This window comes from Cydia strobilella, chromosome 14, assembly GCF_947568885.1.
Source record: "Cydia strobilella chromosome 14, ilCydStro3.1, whole genome shotgun sequence".
NCBI classification, from domain to species: Eukaryota; Metazoa; Arthropoda; class Insecta; order Lepidoptera; family Tortricidae; genus Cydia; species Cydia strobilella.
The window spans coordinates 5,506,689-5,521,941 of NC_086054.1; the positions used below are offsets into that span (position 1 = coordinate 5,506,689).

At 36.6% G+C, this 15,253-nt stretch overlaps 1 protein-coding gene across 1 annotated transcript in view; it reads right to left on the minus strand.

Moving 5' to 3' along the window:
* Window positions 1–14,378, minus strand: part of LOC134747442 (neuropeptides capa receptor-like) — a 118,333-nt gene extending 103,955 nt beyond the window's left edge. Inside the window, exon 1 of the mRNA XM_063682067.1 lies at window positions 14,084–14,378. Within this exon, the coding sequence (XP_063538137.1) occupies window positions 14,084–14,378 (295 nt within the window). The remainder of the gene's footprint in view (window positions 1–14,083) is intronic.
* Window positions 14,379–15,253: the final 875 nt, after the last annotated feature.

Genomic DNA, 15,253 nt, shown 5'->3' on the forward strand with positions numbered 1-15,253 from the left:
AACCACGAGATGCAACATCCGCACAATTTAAATCACTGTTAATGTAAAACCAAGAAACTGGTAAATTGAGCTCATTTATCTGGGAAACTCTGTTGCCTTGAAATACATCCAATTTATGGGGTGAAATACTTAGCCAAGCTAAAGTTATCGTGCTATCACACCAACCGATAATTTCCGTTATTGTAAGTGAGAGCTCACATAGTGCTAAATATACGTGAGACAATAATTTAGCCAGCAAAGTTGCGGCACTTAATTCCGTCTGTGGTATCGTCAATTTGGTTTTAAGTGGAGAAATTCTTGTTTTTGCAATAACCAGGCGAACAGTAACTTCTCCGTCACAAGATTCTGATCGCAAGTATACCGCAGCTGCATAACCGACAGACGATCCGTCACAAAAACCGTGCAAAGAGTATGACACTTCGCTCTTTAACTTCAAACACCGAGGAATAACTAGTTTTTTTAAATTGAGTAAGTCTGAGAGAATGTTATTCCATTTGTCGATTATATGGCTAGGTGCCGGTGAATCCCAGTCTACTCGTTTAGCTCCATCACTTACTAGCTCCTGTAATAATAATTTTACTCTGAAAACTACGGGACTAATCCATCCGAGTGGGTCAAATAATTTTGCCAACGACGAAAGAATACTGCGCCTAGTAGGCGTAGCTTGCTCGTCAGGTAAATTAACTCTATAGGTAAACGAGTCCGTTGATGGATTCCACTGAATACCTAAGACCTTGATAAATCCAGTACTATCATCATTGTCAAAACAACGAGGAATTTCACAATGATCCGTGGGAAATCCAGCCAATAAGCGAGGTTCATTAGATGCCCATTTTCGCAATTCATAGCCCGCAGTTCGCATGATCTCGATTAGCTCCTTCATAAGCATTTCAGCTTCCTGAATGGAGTCTGCTCCTCCGTTGATATCGTCTACGTATGTGTTAGCTAATAGAAGCCTGGCAGCATTCGGAAACCGCTCCTTTTCGTCCGCAGCCAGCTGGTGAAGACACCTAATCGATACAAAAGGACTCGACTTCAACCCGTAGGTATTAGTAACCAGTTCAAAAAATTGAACAGGCTCAGTTTCATTCTGTCTCCAAAGAATTAGCTGGTATCTTCGATCTTCAGGATGAATCCACGTCATTCGAAACATCATTTTTACATCAGTAGTAAAAACAATCAAGGGCAACCGAAAATTTAAAATTATTGTAGTTATGTCATTTTGCAATTTTTCCCCTGAATATAAACAATCATTTAAACTAACACCAGTTGTTGTTTTTGCACTTCCATCAAAGACAACACGAATCTTTTCAGTGTCCCCAGATTTCTTAAAAATTCCATGATGAGGCAAAATGAAATATTGATGACCAGAGTCCACATCAAAGTGTGAAAGTTTCATATGACCAAGTTCTTGATATTCCTCCATAAATTGTTTGTATTTTTCTTTAAATATCGGCTGTGATTTCATGCGCTTTTCTAAAGCTATAAACCGACGAATCGCATTTGGTTTTGAGTCACCTAACTCCGCATGATTAGGTATTAACGGTAAACGAACAACATATTTACCATCAGTCCCCCGAGTAACCGTAGTAGTAAAGAAATTCTCACAATCCACATCCATAGGATCCTTTATAGAAACCTTAGGAGGCTCTTCCGTTTTCCAAAACCGCTCGACCGTGTCAATCAAGGAAACACCCGAAAAACATTCCACACTACGTGGTATCTCCCGATTAATACCACGTAATGGACCGAAAACCGCCAAATCAAATATTGTATCGATAGCATATGGACCACCCTTCCGTATAATGATTTTATTTCCTTCAATTATTTCACCGAGTATGTCACAACCGAATATTATGTCCACCCTAGACATGTGTTCAAAACCGAAATCCGAAAGATATTCATTAGATAAACCGAGCCGAGAAGCAATATACGCCGTTGGCGACCGTAAAACCACCGCATTTACCGACAAAATAACGTTTTCTTTACGTTCCGACCGAAAAGTAAGAGTCACTATATGCTTACTATTACTACCTTTGTCACCGACACCCGATAGCGAGGTAAAAGAGTAATGTTTCTTTAGCCCCAAAGTTTCAACAAAATCTCTCCGCACTACTGTAGTTTGAGAACCTAAATCTAAAAGAGCTCGAGTCTTAATAAATTCTGCATTTTTTGATAATACACTAACGATAACAGTTGGTAAAATTACATCTTCAAGCAAAGCGGGCTTCGAAGAAACATTACTCGTGATTAATTGCTATTCCGTGTTGTCAATAGATGTCACTGGCGCATCAGAGCGCTCGGACGTACAAGTACAAGTACGCATGCAGTCCGCGGCGGCGGCGGCGGTGGTGCTAGAACTTAGTATAGCCGCATTTGTAGTTCGCTCATTTCGAACACGCCGATTATATTGTTCAACCGGGTCACGTGTGCTCATTTCCATCACACAAATTAAATAATTATGTCCAATATTCCCGCATCGTGCACAAGGAATGTATTGACTACACGTTGCCGCCGAATGGTTTCCAAAACAACGAAAACAGCGATTATTATTTCGTACCCAATTTTTGCGATCACTGGGCGTACTATTTTTAAACTTATAACAATCTGTTATAACGTGTCCCGACACAGAACAAAAAGCGCACCGCAAACTAGGAATCGAATTATCATAGTTTACGCGTTGTTCAATTATATTTACGCTTTTTCCCGTTTTATGTGCGATTATTTCTGACGTATTAGCAGTGTCAATAAGTTGACATTCATTTTGTAGAAATTCAACCAAGTTTTCGAATGCAGGAATCTTCTTCACGCCTCCATAAACTTGTTCAAACCGAGATTTAATATCAATAGATAATTTCGTAAGACTTATATGGAGTAATATGAAGCTCCAGTGCTCTGTCGGGAAACCCAAAGATTTAAGGGCCCGTGTCGACTCAAGTAAAGGATTCAATATTTGCGCCCGTAATGCGCTTTGTTTTTTAATAGGCATTAGATTCAAAATACGCGAAATATGACTATCCGCGAGCAACCGTTTATTGTCATACCGCGACTTCAAAATTTCCAGCGCTACATCTAGCGAAGCATCTGTCATAGGCAAATGTTGAACTAATGACTTCGGTTCATTGCATAAGTTTGAAACTAAATAATGCAATTTTTCAGTTTTTGAAATATCTGTCCTTGACTTGACCAACGAGGTGTAGAGACTCATAAACCCGGACCAAGCAAATATATCGCCATCAAATTGCTGAAGATGGATTTGTGGGAGGCGTGGCCGTTGTGCTGAAGGCACGGCCGCTGCGACCTCCAAGTTCATTTTTTCCAAGGACAACGCATCTAAATTATTATAGTGCATCTCAGCATTTTTATAGCAAAGCTTATATTCTTTGATCTTTTCACCATCGGTTTCCACCTCGAGACTTTCAAGTAAACCCTCATACGCCACAGTCAATTTATCGAAATGAGATTCCAACTTTCGTAATCTCGCCGCTAAAATACTAGAACTAATCTCGGATTTTATCATCTCAAAAGATGATTGCAACCAGTCGCATTCTATATTAAACCGAATATAATTTGTTTTGTTCTTCGCCATTTTGAAAACACACAAAATAAACACACGTATTTATTTACATTGACCGCACCGCGAATTAAAGGTCAATGATCCGGTTCGAAGGACCAAATTATGTTGTGTATTTTTGCCTTCGATATTATAATTGCTAACTGTAAACCATAGGTTAAATCTTTAACTGTACTAGCATTACACAAACCACCAAAAATGAATCCACATACCTCTTTGATGACATGCGACGACGGCGATGTGCGCTAGATTGTTCATGCACAGATTTAAATGTTTCGACCGGGCCCAGCGTATATCTTTATGCACACACACTTATAGTTATATTATAAATCTTTTTAGGTAAAGATGAGTTCACTTCTCACAATATTTTTAATATAAATCTTAGTTTGAAGCACTGAGAAAACTTTTACAAATAAAAGCAAATAATAGACTTTCCTATACCATCGGAATATTTCAGCGGGATCCTATATTCCAGTAAAACGGTACCAACGAGTAGAAAATATTTATTTCAACAACAAAAGAGTGGGGAAGTTGGAATAGTGGCGGGATAAGACCGACATAGTTTCTAATAACGTGTTATGCTGAATGCTGTACGTCATTGATGATCGGCAATAATTTATTTAAAACAAAACAATCTTAAAATTAACAGATGTTAAACATGTGGCATACGTAATTTGTTGTCTCAAAGATAATACCACTTGTTGAGGTCGCATCTGTATATTATATAGCTTTGATATCATTTATTGTCTATGTTTTCGTTATTTTATCTTATTATTTCAATCATTAAAGTTATTGCACAAAAAAATTATTTAACACAACCTAATTATACACTGTATAATAACCAAACTGAATGACTCTTTTAATACACAAGCTATTGAAATATAGTAATTTCCAAAGTAATTTCTAAAGACTAAGAAATTACTTTGGAAATTACTATATTTTCTACTTCTCTCATCTACTTTTCCCAGGAGAGTAAAAAAAACCTATCAAATATCGATTATAAGTAAAATGGTACAATGTAAATCGTCAGTAAAACGGTACCAACGAGTAGAAAATATTTATTTCAACAACAAAAGAGTGGGGAAGTTGGAATAGTGGCGGGATAAGACCGACATAGTTTCTAATAACGTGTTATGCTGAATGCTGTACGTCATTGATGATCGGCAATAATTTATTTAAAACAAAACAATCTTAAAATTAACAGATGTTAAACATGTGGCATACGTAATTTGTTGTCTCAAAGATAATACCACTTGTTGAGGTCGCATCTGTATATTATATAGCTTTGATATCATTTATTGTCTATGTTTTCGTTATTTTCTATTCCATTAAATATTGAAGTTTGTTTATTTATCTATTTAACGTCAGTTCGTATTAAAATCTGGTTCTTCTAAAGTCAACTGCTTGTGTTTCTCATCAATTTTCCACTTTTCTAAAAGCTAACGAAACCCCTTTTCTTCACCACTCAGCATGTATTGTATATCGGAGCACTTAGTACAACGACGCTGATTTGCAGTGGACCCTTAAACTTATAAATTTCTTTATTTATTTCTTTATGTTTTAACGTAAAAATAAAAATAATATATAGAATGCGGAGCCATTCATGTCATGAAAACCCTAAAGGCCTACTGGATTATCCTGTCCGTCCACAGACTAATTGAGACAAATAGTATATTACTATGACCTGCTAAACCTGGACGGCTTTGATTGATTAAAGAATAGCATAGGTGACACGGCTGCTCCCTGAAGGGTCAACATTTACTCCCTTATAAACGTGATTTATACGAGGGACGTAAACATTTACAAATACCAGTCTGGTACATTATTTCTTTACAACTCGTATATTAAAAGTGTTATAATATGGTCGCCATATCCGGTGTGTCGCAATAGTTTACCGTAATTTCTCGCTATGAGTCGCAAAATTAGTTTTTTAATGGAAGTTGAGCAGTGTAAGTATTTACAAAGCGGCTTATTATTGTATGGTTTTCATGTAGAAATAAGCCCTATTGAAAGATACTTCTCTGTTAGGCGTGGGTTGGAAATGTCTTAACGTATCAATTTCAAAAATGTGTAAGTTTCCGTCAATAAACTATTTTAGATATTAGGTACACAATTTTATAATAGGCACCTATCTATGGTCATTAAAATACAAGGTGTAACTAACATACTGACGATATATTTAAGAGCATAATTGGTATTGGAGCACAAGGAAAAAGTAAAAAGAAATATTTAGTGTAATTTTTTTTGAATGGGCTACTAAATAAACGAACTCTTCATACAGTGTTTTATTCTATTTAATTTTTATTTTATACTGGTGCTAGAAATATATCTGGTTGCAACTTACCTACTCTGAAATATTCTAGGAAATTTAATAAGAATTTGCTTATACTTACCACTGATCAACAAAATAATAAAATTGACTGTATCAACAAACTAAAACATGTAAAATATTAATATGTTGTTTTAAATTTTGGTCATTTACTTTTGATTGTAAGAACATTTTTTTTAAACGATAAGTTCATGTTGCTAGAATGTTCTGGGAACATTCTCGAGAATGTTTCCGCGTTTTGGGAATGTTCTGCATCTGCAACTTGTAAATTGCTACACACACTTGAGTGAGTCTACTATGTGCCCTAGATACTAACGGCGGCAGCCACGGGCCTCCTATCACTGAGTTATACCAGAGAATTTAGGCTATAAGTAGGTATATTAAGTACTACTTAATATACCTACTTATTTAAGTAGGCAGTCCACGCTATCCCAGAAGTCATTGGTTCGTGCGAAGGTCAAAGTCCGAACCCCACGACCTACAATTTTGAAAGTCACCATTTCACAGTTTTCAATATCGCAAGAGCAACTATATCAAAGCTTTGCATTCGATTCTCTGAAAATATGACTAACCACCAAAATGTTCATCAACATCAAATGACTGTGCGTGAGAGTGAGACGCCGCTATCTGGACCTCTTGCTCTCACACTCTTACGCTCAAAGTCATAAGTAAAGTAAGTTTCGGTGGGTCTTAATTTACATACAGTCAAGATCCCGAAATTCGGTTAAGATTTCTTTGATGACTTCTACAATGTGACCGACAATCAAAACTTTAGAGTGCAGAAAGTAACTAAGAAACTAGCTTACCGATTGGATGAAAACCGTTATAACTAAAGGCAAAAGACTAGCGGAGATTTGGATTTTGGATACACAAAATATATGGAATGATTCTGAATTAAAGTTTACAAATACAAATAAATTTATTTCATTACTTTTTTTGCTGTTCTTAGTTACAAGGGTTAGGTAGATAATTAGTCCATCTTAATAATTAAGTGTAATAATTTATTGGTGTAAGTAATGAAAAATGTACGGGTACAGCTTGCTGGATTTAAACCCGCCGTTTAAGTTTATGTTATATTATTATATAGTTGTCTCAAAAACAGTGATAGAATTCAGTTGGATAAAGGCATATGTCGGCCTGATCGGAAACGAACGGACCGATAGCTGCGGCAATGCCTAAAGTACCTGATTACGCCCTATTCCCATTGTCATGCCACAAACTCAACCGCAGAAAACATATATACGAGCTTCACAGCAAGTGGTACGAAGATAGCAGCACTGGCATACACGTGAAAAAATACTGAATCGATTAGGTGGCTGCGCGGCTCCATGACCATTAGTTTACGCACGGGTATCATAAAGCATACTTACACCGCTTTCAGATAATTGATAACAACCTATGCCCATGCGACAATACCTCCATTCAAACTATTGACCACCTACTAAGACAGTGCCCATACTACGATCGTGCTCGCATTCAACACGAAATAATATGATTATCAAATAATGTAAATTGTATGTACTTACTGACGATCATAATATAAGTTCGTGTAGATTAGTCTCGGATAATTTATATTGTAATTTTATATTATGAGAATAAATATATAAATCTAAATCTATGCGAAAATATAAACATCGACCCATATGATGTAAATAGTATCATAACAAAAGAGTCACTTTTCAACTTAACACTGACTTATTATAATCATCTGTACAACATATGTGAAGTACCCAGGAATTGGTTCACTAGAGATTTTTTTTTAGGAAAAACGATTTTTTTAACCAAAAACTATAAAGTTTTGAAAGCTGCAATTTGGCATAGGTATTGTCACAAATGAGAAGTTACACCATCCATAAAAACTACAACCCAAAACTCGGTGGGGCAGAATCACTTTCAGCTTATCCTGACTCGGCCTTAATGAAAGTAGATTTCAACAAAGTGAACAATAGCCACCTTTATACAGATGATAGATGATATATCTTTGTGACAACTGAGGATTGTCTAACACAAAATCCTGTTAGCGGTGTAAACAAGGGAGGGTCTCGCAACACGTATGACGCTTAGTGTAAATATCGAATACGCAGTTTCCCTTTTCAGGGTTCCATTAGTATTGTAATCCGACAAACTAATGGTCAAAACTTCCGTCGCAAGTTTCGCGCGGCGCGTCATATTTTTTGTTCCTTTTTAATTTTCCGGCTTTTTTATACCACATCGGTGGCATACGGCCCGCCTGATGGTAAGCAGTCACCGTAGCCTATGGACGCCTGCAACTCCAGACATGCGCGTTGCCGACCTTTTAAAAACCTGTACACTCCTTTTTTGAAGAACCTCATACTGTAGACCCTTGGGAAAACATCGGAGAGGAGTTCATTCCACAGTCAGAGCGTCCGCGGGAGGAAATTCCTCTTAAACCGCACAGTACGCGATCATTTAGGTTCTATGGGGGCTTTGTTACGCGCCCTCTTAATGGGAATTTAGAAAAGGGTTATTTAGAATGTTAATATTACAATGCAAGCAGGAAAGTACTAAGATGGAATTCTGCAATCGGTTACACGCCCTGAAGTCCGAACAGGTTATCTGATTATTACGACAGGTTAGCCTGCATTTTAGATTTTTCCTTTATTAAGATATCTTAATAAAGGAAAAATCTAAAATGCAGGAGAGAATCTAAATTGATATTACTCAAGGCGGCGTTTTTCCAATATTTTTTGCTGAGGACACTTTCGCTAATATTATATCCACTTGAAAATTATTATATTCTCAAAACATAATAAAGACTGTATACGATGGACCCTTAAATCATTGATCCTAAAAATACTTGCTTATTTTCAAAACGTACGTAAATTCGAAATCACCGAAAAAACCGGAAACCCGGTTTTGCAGTTTCGCTGTTTCACAAAAACCGGTTTTCTGAAAACGCACGGTTTTCTGATCCCTGGCGGCCACGCATGATGTGGTAAATGAAGGCATGATGAATGTACATTTTCAAACAGCACTTTTCCCTTAATAATTTGTGGTTATCAAACTACATAATAAAATTAGAAACATAATGTAAAGTTAGGCTGTCTGTGACTTTGAGCGTTATATATGCCAATGTCCCTATATTTTTTGTCCACGGTCTTCTGACAGTCTTTACCAAATTTTCCAGTTAAAAATATTTTATTATTTTTAATTATACATATGAACCAAATTATACCTCAATTTTTTTTTAATTACCAAATTTCATTATATTAAACACTAAGTATAAAAAAATCAAAATTACAAACTAAATTAAAAGCTAAAATTAAAAACTAAACTTAAAAATAAACTATAAATAAAAAATTTGCCCCAAATCAGTACCGTCTATTGGCAGCGTGCCCAGAAGGCTGGCAGCATTGCCACGTTGTATGGCAATGCTGATCCGCTGTGCTAGATATGAACCAGCCCTCTGGTCACGCGTCAACTCTACTAACCTGCGGCTACATTCCTTAAAAACTCTATGGGCACTTTCCCCCCAAGGCCCCATAGTTTCAACCCCAAACGGCTCAAATATGCAACCACTATTTATGGTTACATACTTGCGCCGCTTGAGGAGCTCGGCCGAATTGGCAGCCGAACCAGCCTTCACTGCGGTGCCATGGAGATGGGATAGCGCTAAGGTATCGGCACAGGTTGCGTCCCAAACCAACGGCCGTCCCATCTTCCATGGCACGAGGGTCATGCCGTTGGGCCTTTTACCGTCATACAATATAATAATAATAATATAATAATATATAATACCTCAATTATTAATCGATTTTTAAATCGTGATTGATATGTCAATACTTTCATTAATTATAAAATAAAATATGTACATAAACTGACAAAAAACTTTAAAAAACATTTGCGAAAATATCCCAATAAAACTAATATTGTTTACATGACTACTTTACACTTACAGTTGCGAACTTTCCCTTGAACCTGAATGATATTGTTAATTCAGCACAGGCCCTGACACTAAAGCGTCGCAAATATGCGTTCCTAACGGACCAATACGATTTTGCGGCGCTTGCCATAGAAACACTGGGTCCATGGTCGACCGACACAAAACAGTTTATAAAGGAAGTGTCGGTCAGACTAATAGGTGTCTCGGGCGACCACAGGGCGGGCTCCTTCTTTGCACAGAGATTAAGTCTGTCGGTGCAAAGGGGCAACGCCGCCAGCATTCTAGGTTCCATTCCAGAGGCGGGTAGTTTGGGAGAGGTATTTTATATTTAGTAGGTATTTAGATTTAGTTTTAATTTTTGCGTAATCAATTTATTTTCAGTAATGTAATTGTAATTTATTCAATAAATATTTATAGTATTCAGCACTATATATTACGTTTAGCGATGATAAACACAACGCAAAAATTCATCACAATCACTCATTTTATACAAACGCTCTAACACGGTTGCAATTTAAGATGAATTATTTAGATACATGTAAATTTTCAATTAAAATACCGGGCGCCGGTTTTACTTTTTAATGTTTCATTTTTTCTGTTTACGACAGCCAACATGGCAATGATAGTTCTATTCAGCCAAATAATTAAAAAAGTTTTTTGGTGAAAAAGAGCACGTAGCACTAGTGCGTAAAGAGCACTTTTCGTGCATATGTCGAAAGTTTAAAGGGCCATATGTACTGTAAAACGTTGTACGATACACGTGCGAATAGGTAATTCGCAACTTGTGTCGATTTAAAACACTCCCTGCGGTCGTGTTTTGATTTATCGCCACTCGTTTCGAATTTCCTCTTTTCCGCACTTGTATCGCAAATAACTATTGTTATACAAGGGTGCAAAGTTGTATTTTACCCGAATGTGGAATTGAAACACGAGCTAGAGAATTGATTCTAGGGTTGAACTACGAGCTAGCGAATGGATTCTATGGTTGAAACACGAGCGAAGCGAGTGGTTCGAAAATATAATCCTGAGTGAACCGAGTGGTTCAAAAAAAAAATCCTGAGCGTAGCGAGTGTTGCAACACACGAGACGTAAAATAACTTTGCATCCGCGTGTACCACAAATCTTTTCACCTCACTAAAGCGAGGAAAATACTACATGGGTAGGTACAAGAAAAACAACTAAATTATTTATAATGAGTCTTTATTTTATATGAACATTCTTCTCAGAGTTTATTTCAGTATTGAAAATGTATTTCAAAGAGTACTTGGCTTTTTAGAATTGGCTAGTTCGAGGAAATATGACAATAACACCGTTTTAGGACAACGTTTTAGCTCCTTTTTTATTTATGCCTCCATTCATTGAATAAATCGAATGCTAAACGTATTTTACTCGCGATTTTTCGGGTAACAAATGTAATTCTGCAGCTTGCCGCAATTCTGCTGGCGTCAATTGTAATTCCTCTGCGTTACTTGACTCACTCATATTCACACAGAAAACTCGAGTATTTGCGTAAAAATTGCAAGATTTGCACGAAACGCCGACGCCAGAAAAGTTTTAAATGAAGAATGAAGAAAGAATATCATTCGGGTGCGTTCCATTTCATGCGTTTTGAGTTTGCACTGTTACTTGTGGACCTTGGTGCGTTCAGAATAATTAAAATTGATAAATCAAAAAAAAAATTTTTGTAAAAGAAATTTTACAACACAACAGGAATTCTTAACTTTAAACACTATGCGTTACCAACTGATATGTTTGAAGTTAAAAATTCTTAATGAAGGATAATATTTTATTTCATCCTTTTTGAAGTCGGTTTTCTTGAAAGAAAATGGCCAGAAATGTAGACGCGATATCGAAGGACCAGGCGGGAGCGAAGCCCGAAGATAAAGAGGGGCTATGGCTGAAAACGAATCTATGAATTAATGGGGCCGACCTTACCTGCTCGGTAAAATTCTGTCCGGTTGCGGCGGCCGCCGAGTTATATATGGTTATTCTAATTTAATGGTTCGTGTTTCCTCTGATTTCTTCTCACCTTCACATTCACGTTTATCACTCTCTTAAAAATTAATTAATCTTAATACTAAACCTGCTAAAGTCCTGGAACTACGAGGAATCAGAAGCAATTCTGAAACCTTCCCAAGATATTCCTAACACTACGTATTCATAGGATTAATTCTTCATTCCTTTTCGAGTTCTTCTATTCACTTTTTCATAAAGCGCGAACACAATTAAATCCAAAAAAACTTTTACATTACATTATTTACACTTTTAGATTTCACACACACACATTTCACTCCCTCCTCACAACAAGCCCCCCACGATACAGGCCATGCCTAGTGCGGGGTTCAATGCAATATGCCTCTGTGTAATTGTGTTTATTGTTAAATAAATATATTTTTTTATAAATAGTTTTTATACATCACAATGTTGATATGAAAATACCGCGATATCGAAAACTAACAGGAGTAGTTTTAGACATTCTATTCGCGTATTTGAATCAAAGTTGGACAAAAATTAACTTGTAGAAGAATAAAAACAAAAAATTCTTATTCAAATCGATTTGAATAAGAATGATTTTTGCACTAGATATTTAAAATAAAATGAAAGTAAATTAACCAATTGACTTAATTTAAATGAAGAATAAAAATGGAATAATTATTTTAGAAATGGGATTATTCTAAAAAACCGGACCGGACCGAACCGAGTCGGACTCGCCCACCGAGGGTTCCGTACTTTTTAGTATTTGTTGTTATAGCGGCAACAGAAATACATCTGTGAAAATTTCAACTGTCATGTCTATCACGGTTGATGACATACAGCCTGGTGACAGACAGACGGACAAAGGAGTCTTAGTAATAGGGTCCCGTTTTTACGCTTTGGGTACGGAACTCTAAAAACGTTTTATTCAATTAAAATTTTATTTTAAACGAAGTTAATTTTGTAAAACAATCAGTTATACATATTTTGTAAGTAGATTTTCATCCTTCTTCACATTGAACATATAGATTAAGATATATAACATGTTATATTGACTACATATTATATACCTACACCTGGGATCCGAGGTAACACGTTAACGCCAGTGGTAATTATTTTTTACGAGTCCCGCGGCCAGGAAGTGATATTAGTTGCTGCAGTAAAATGCCAGTAACGGTCACTTTACGACTCCGATCGCCGTAAAAATCACACAATTAATATTTTTATGTATCTGCAGAATATGTTTTAGAGGTTTTTTGTAACAATATATCGATGTTAAAATGTTTGGGTTAGTATTAACAATTTTTTTTCGCAACCCAAGAATACGTCGACGCAACCGGTGACCAGAGAGCTGGCGGCTTTCTCTCGCAGCGCATAAGTATTGCCATTCAGCGAGGGAATGCTGCCAGCATCTTTGGCACAATGCCGCGGGGGCCTTATTTAGATGTTTTTTAATTAAGAGTAGTTTTGTTTTTTAATTTTTATTATTAATAAGTTGTTATTCTTAGTTAGTTTTAGTTTTACTTTTAATTGAATAATAATATGGTAATATGTTGTTAAATAAATTTTACAGTACATATGGTGCTACTTTTTCGCACTAGTGCGGGAATGAGCACTTTTCGTGCATATGTCGAAAGTTTAAAGGGCCATATGTACTGTAAAACGTTGTACGATACACGTGCGAAAAGGTGATTCGCAACTCGTGTCGATTTAAAACACTCCCTGCGGTCGTGTTTTAATTTATCGCCACTCGTTTCGAATTTCCTCTTTTCCGCACTTGTATCGTAAATAACTATATAAATATATTTGGAAAAAAAAAATACGTGGATATCTACAATAATTATTTGTTTTACAATGGAGCAAAGTTGTTGTTTTATAATGATACCCAAGCAAGCGAATTGCTCTAAAATTTATGGAATATTTCGCTTGCTGAAGAACATCCGTGAAGATGGCATGAACTGTGCTGTAATATTAGGAACTCGCCAAAACAAATATACAAGGTAGTTACTCCGTTTTCAGTAGTATTTATCTGCCGAATCCTATACCGGAACAGGTGACGCAGCAGAAAAGTAGTGTACTTATCGCCAAAATGAATTTTAAATTTTAATATGTCTTTCCCACCACGGAACAAATGGTGTTTTGGGAATATTTGGGAGGCGTGCGCGGAGTCGAAGCCGACACGTATTACCCTTATTGACACTAATGAAATAGGAGCCAAGTGGGCACATTACTTAATAGACACTCGGAATTATGTAGGTAATATTTTTTTAAATACATTTTTATAGGAACATAATGTACTAACCGAACAGCAGCAACAGCAGGTCACTAAGGGCCAAGCTGAACAGGTAGTAGTTAGTGGCTGTGTGCATGGCCGGGTGCCGCACGATCACCACACACACCGCCACGTTCCCCGCCACTCCCGTCGCAAAGATAAGCAGCAACACCACCGTCACCGGTGTAAGCACTGTTAGAGAAAGACGTCGAGGCCCTATCATCCACCATAACATCTCTTCTTCGGTACAATCGAAAACGGTCTCGTTGGTGCATCGCTGCTCAAAAGACTCGTAACTCTCATTAAAACGTAGAAATTCTGTCATCGTTGCATTGAGTTATTCTTAAAAGATTCGAATTTTAATGTTAGTATTTTGACTGTGAAAATAAAATAGTTTTAAGTTTTCATTACTATGTTATGCACTGGATTTATCCTTTCAAAACTTCGTAACTATTTTTATTCAAGGTTACTCTAAATAGAGCGAACACGATAGAGCAAAACTATTAAACCGGCGATATAAAGAACTTTTCACTTATCAAATTATCTAATACACTTATCATAAATTTTATCAGCACTCAAACTTTGATTAAATTTGAATAAGTACAGAGCATAAAAGCATGATCATTCACTATTTATTTGTAGAACTCAAAAGTATCGTAGCGGATAGAATTAAATAACATAAAAAGTTTGAAAAGATCGTAGCAGCGGAGGCCCGTAGACGTACTACGTGGCTACGCGTCCGTAGCGAACCGCGAGCTTTCGCAGACTGAAAGCAGAAGCATGTTGCTCGAAGTATGGAAAATGCTACCCATTGCTACATCTAACAATAACAAGTAACCAAATATATGTTATTGTTTATTTTTAAGAATACGGAAATGAAAGAAGTTTTTAAATATGAATGATATGGTATAAATAAACGTATAAATAATGGTACCTATAAATAAATAGAACTTATTATTTAATTGTGAGAGAGAGAGTTACATAAGATACGGTATAGCAAATAGCAACCGCTATGAACAATAAAACAATTTTGTCCAGCTAACTTGTTCTACAACACAGTTCTACACGGATCACTGTGCACTGGAGGCATTGGCACTTTATTTAGCATTTGTCCAATGAGGATTTTGAACTGAACACCAGCGCTGTGGCTGCCAGTCTACACTGCACCACAGAAAATGCTGAGATCATCCCTTTTGTCGC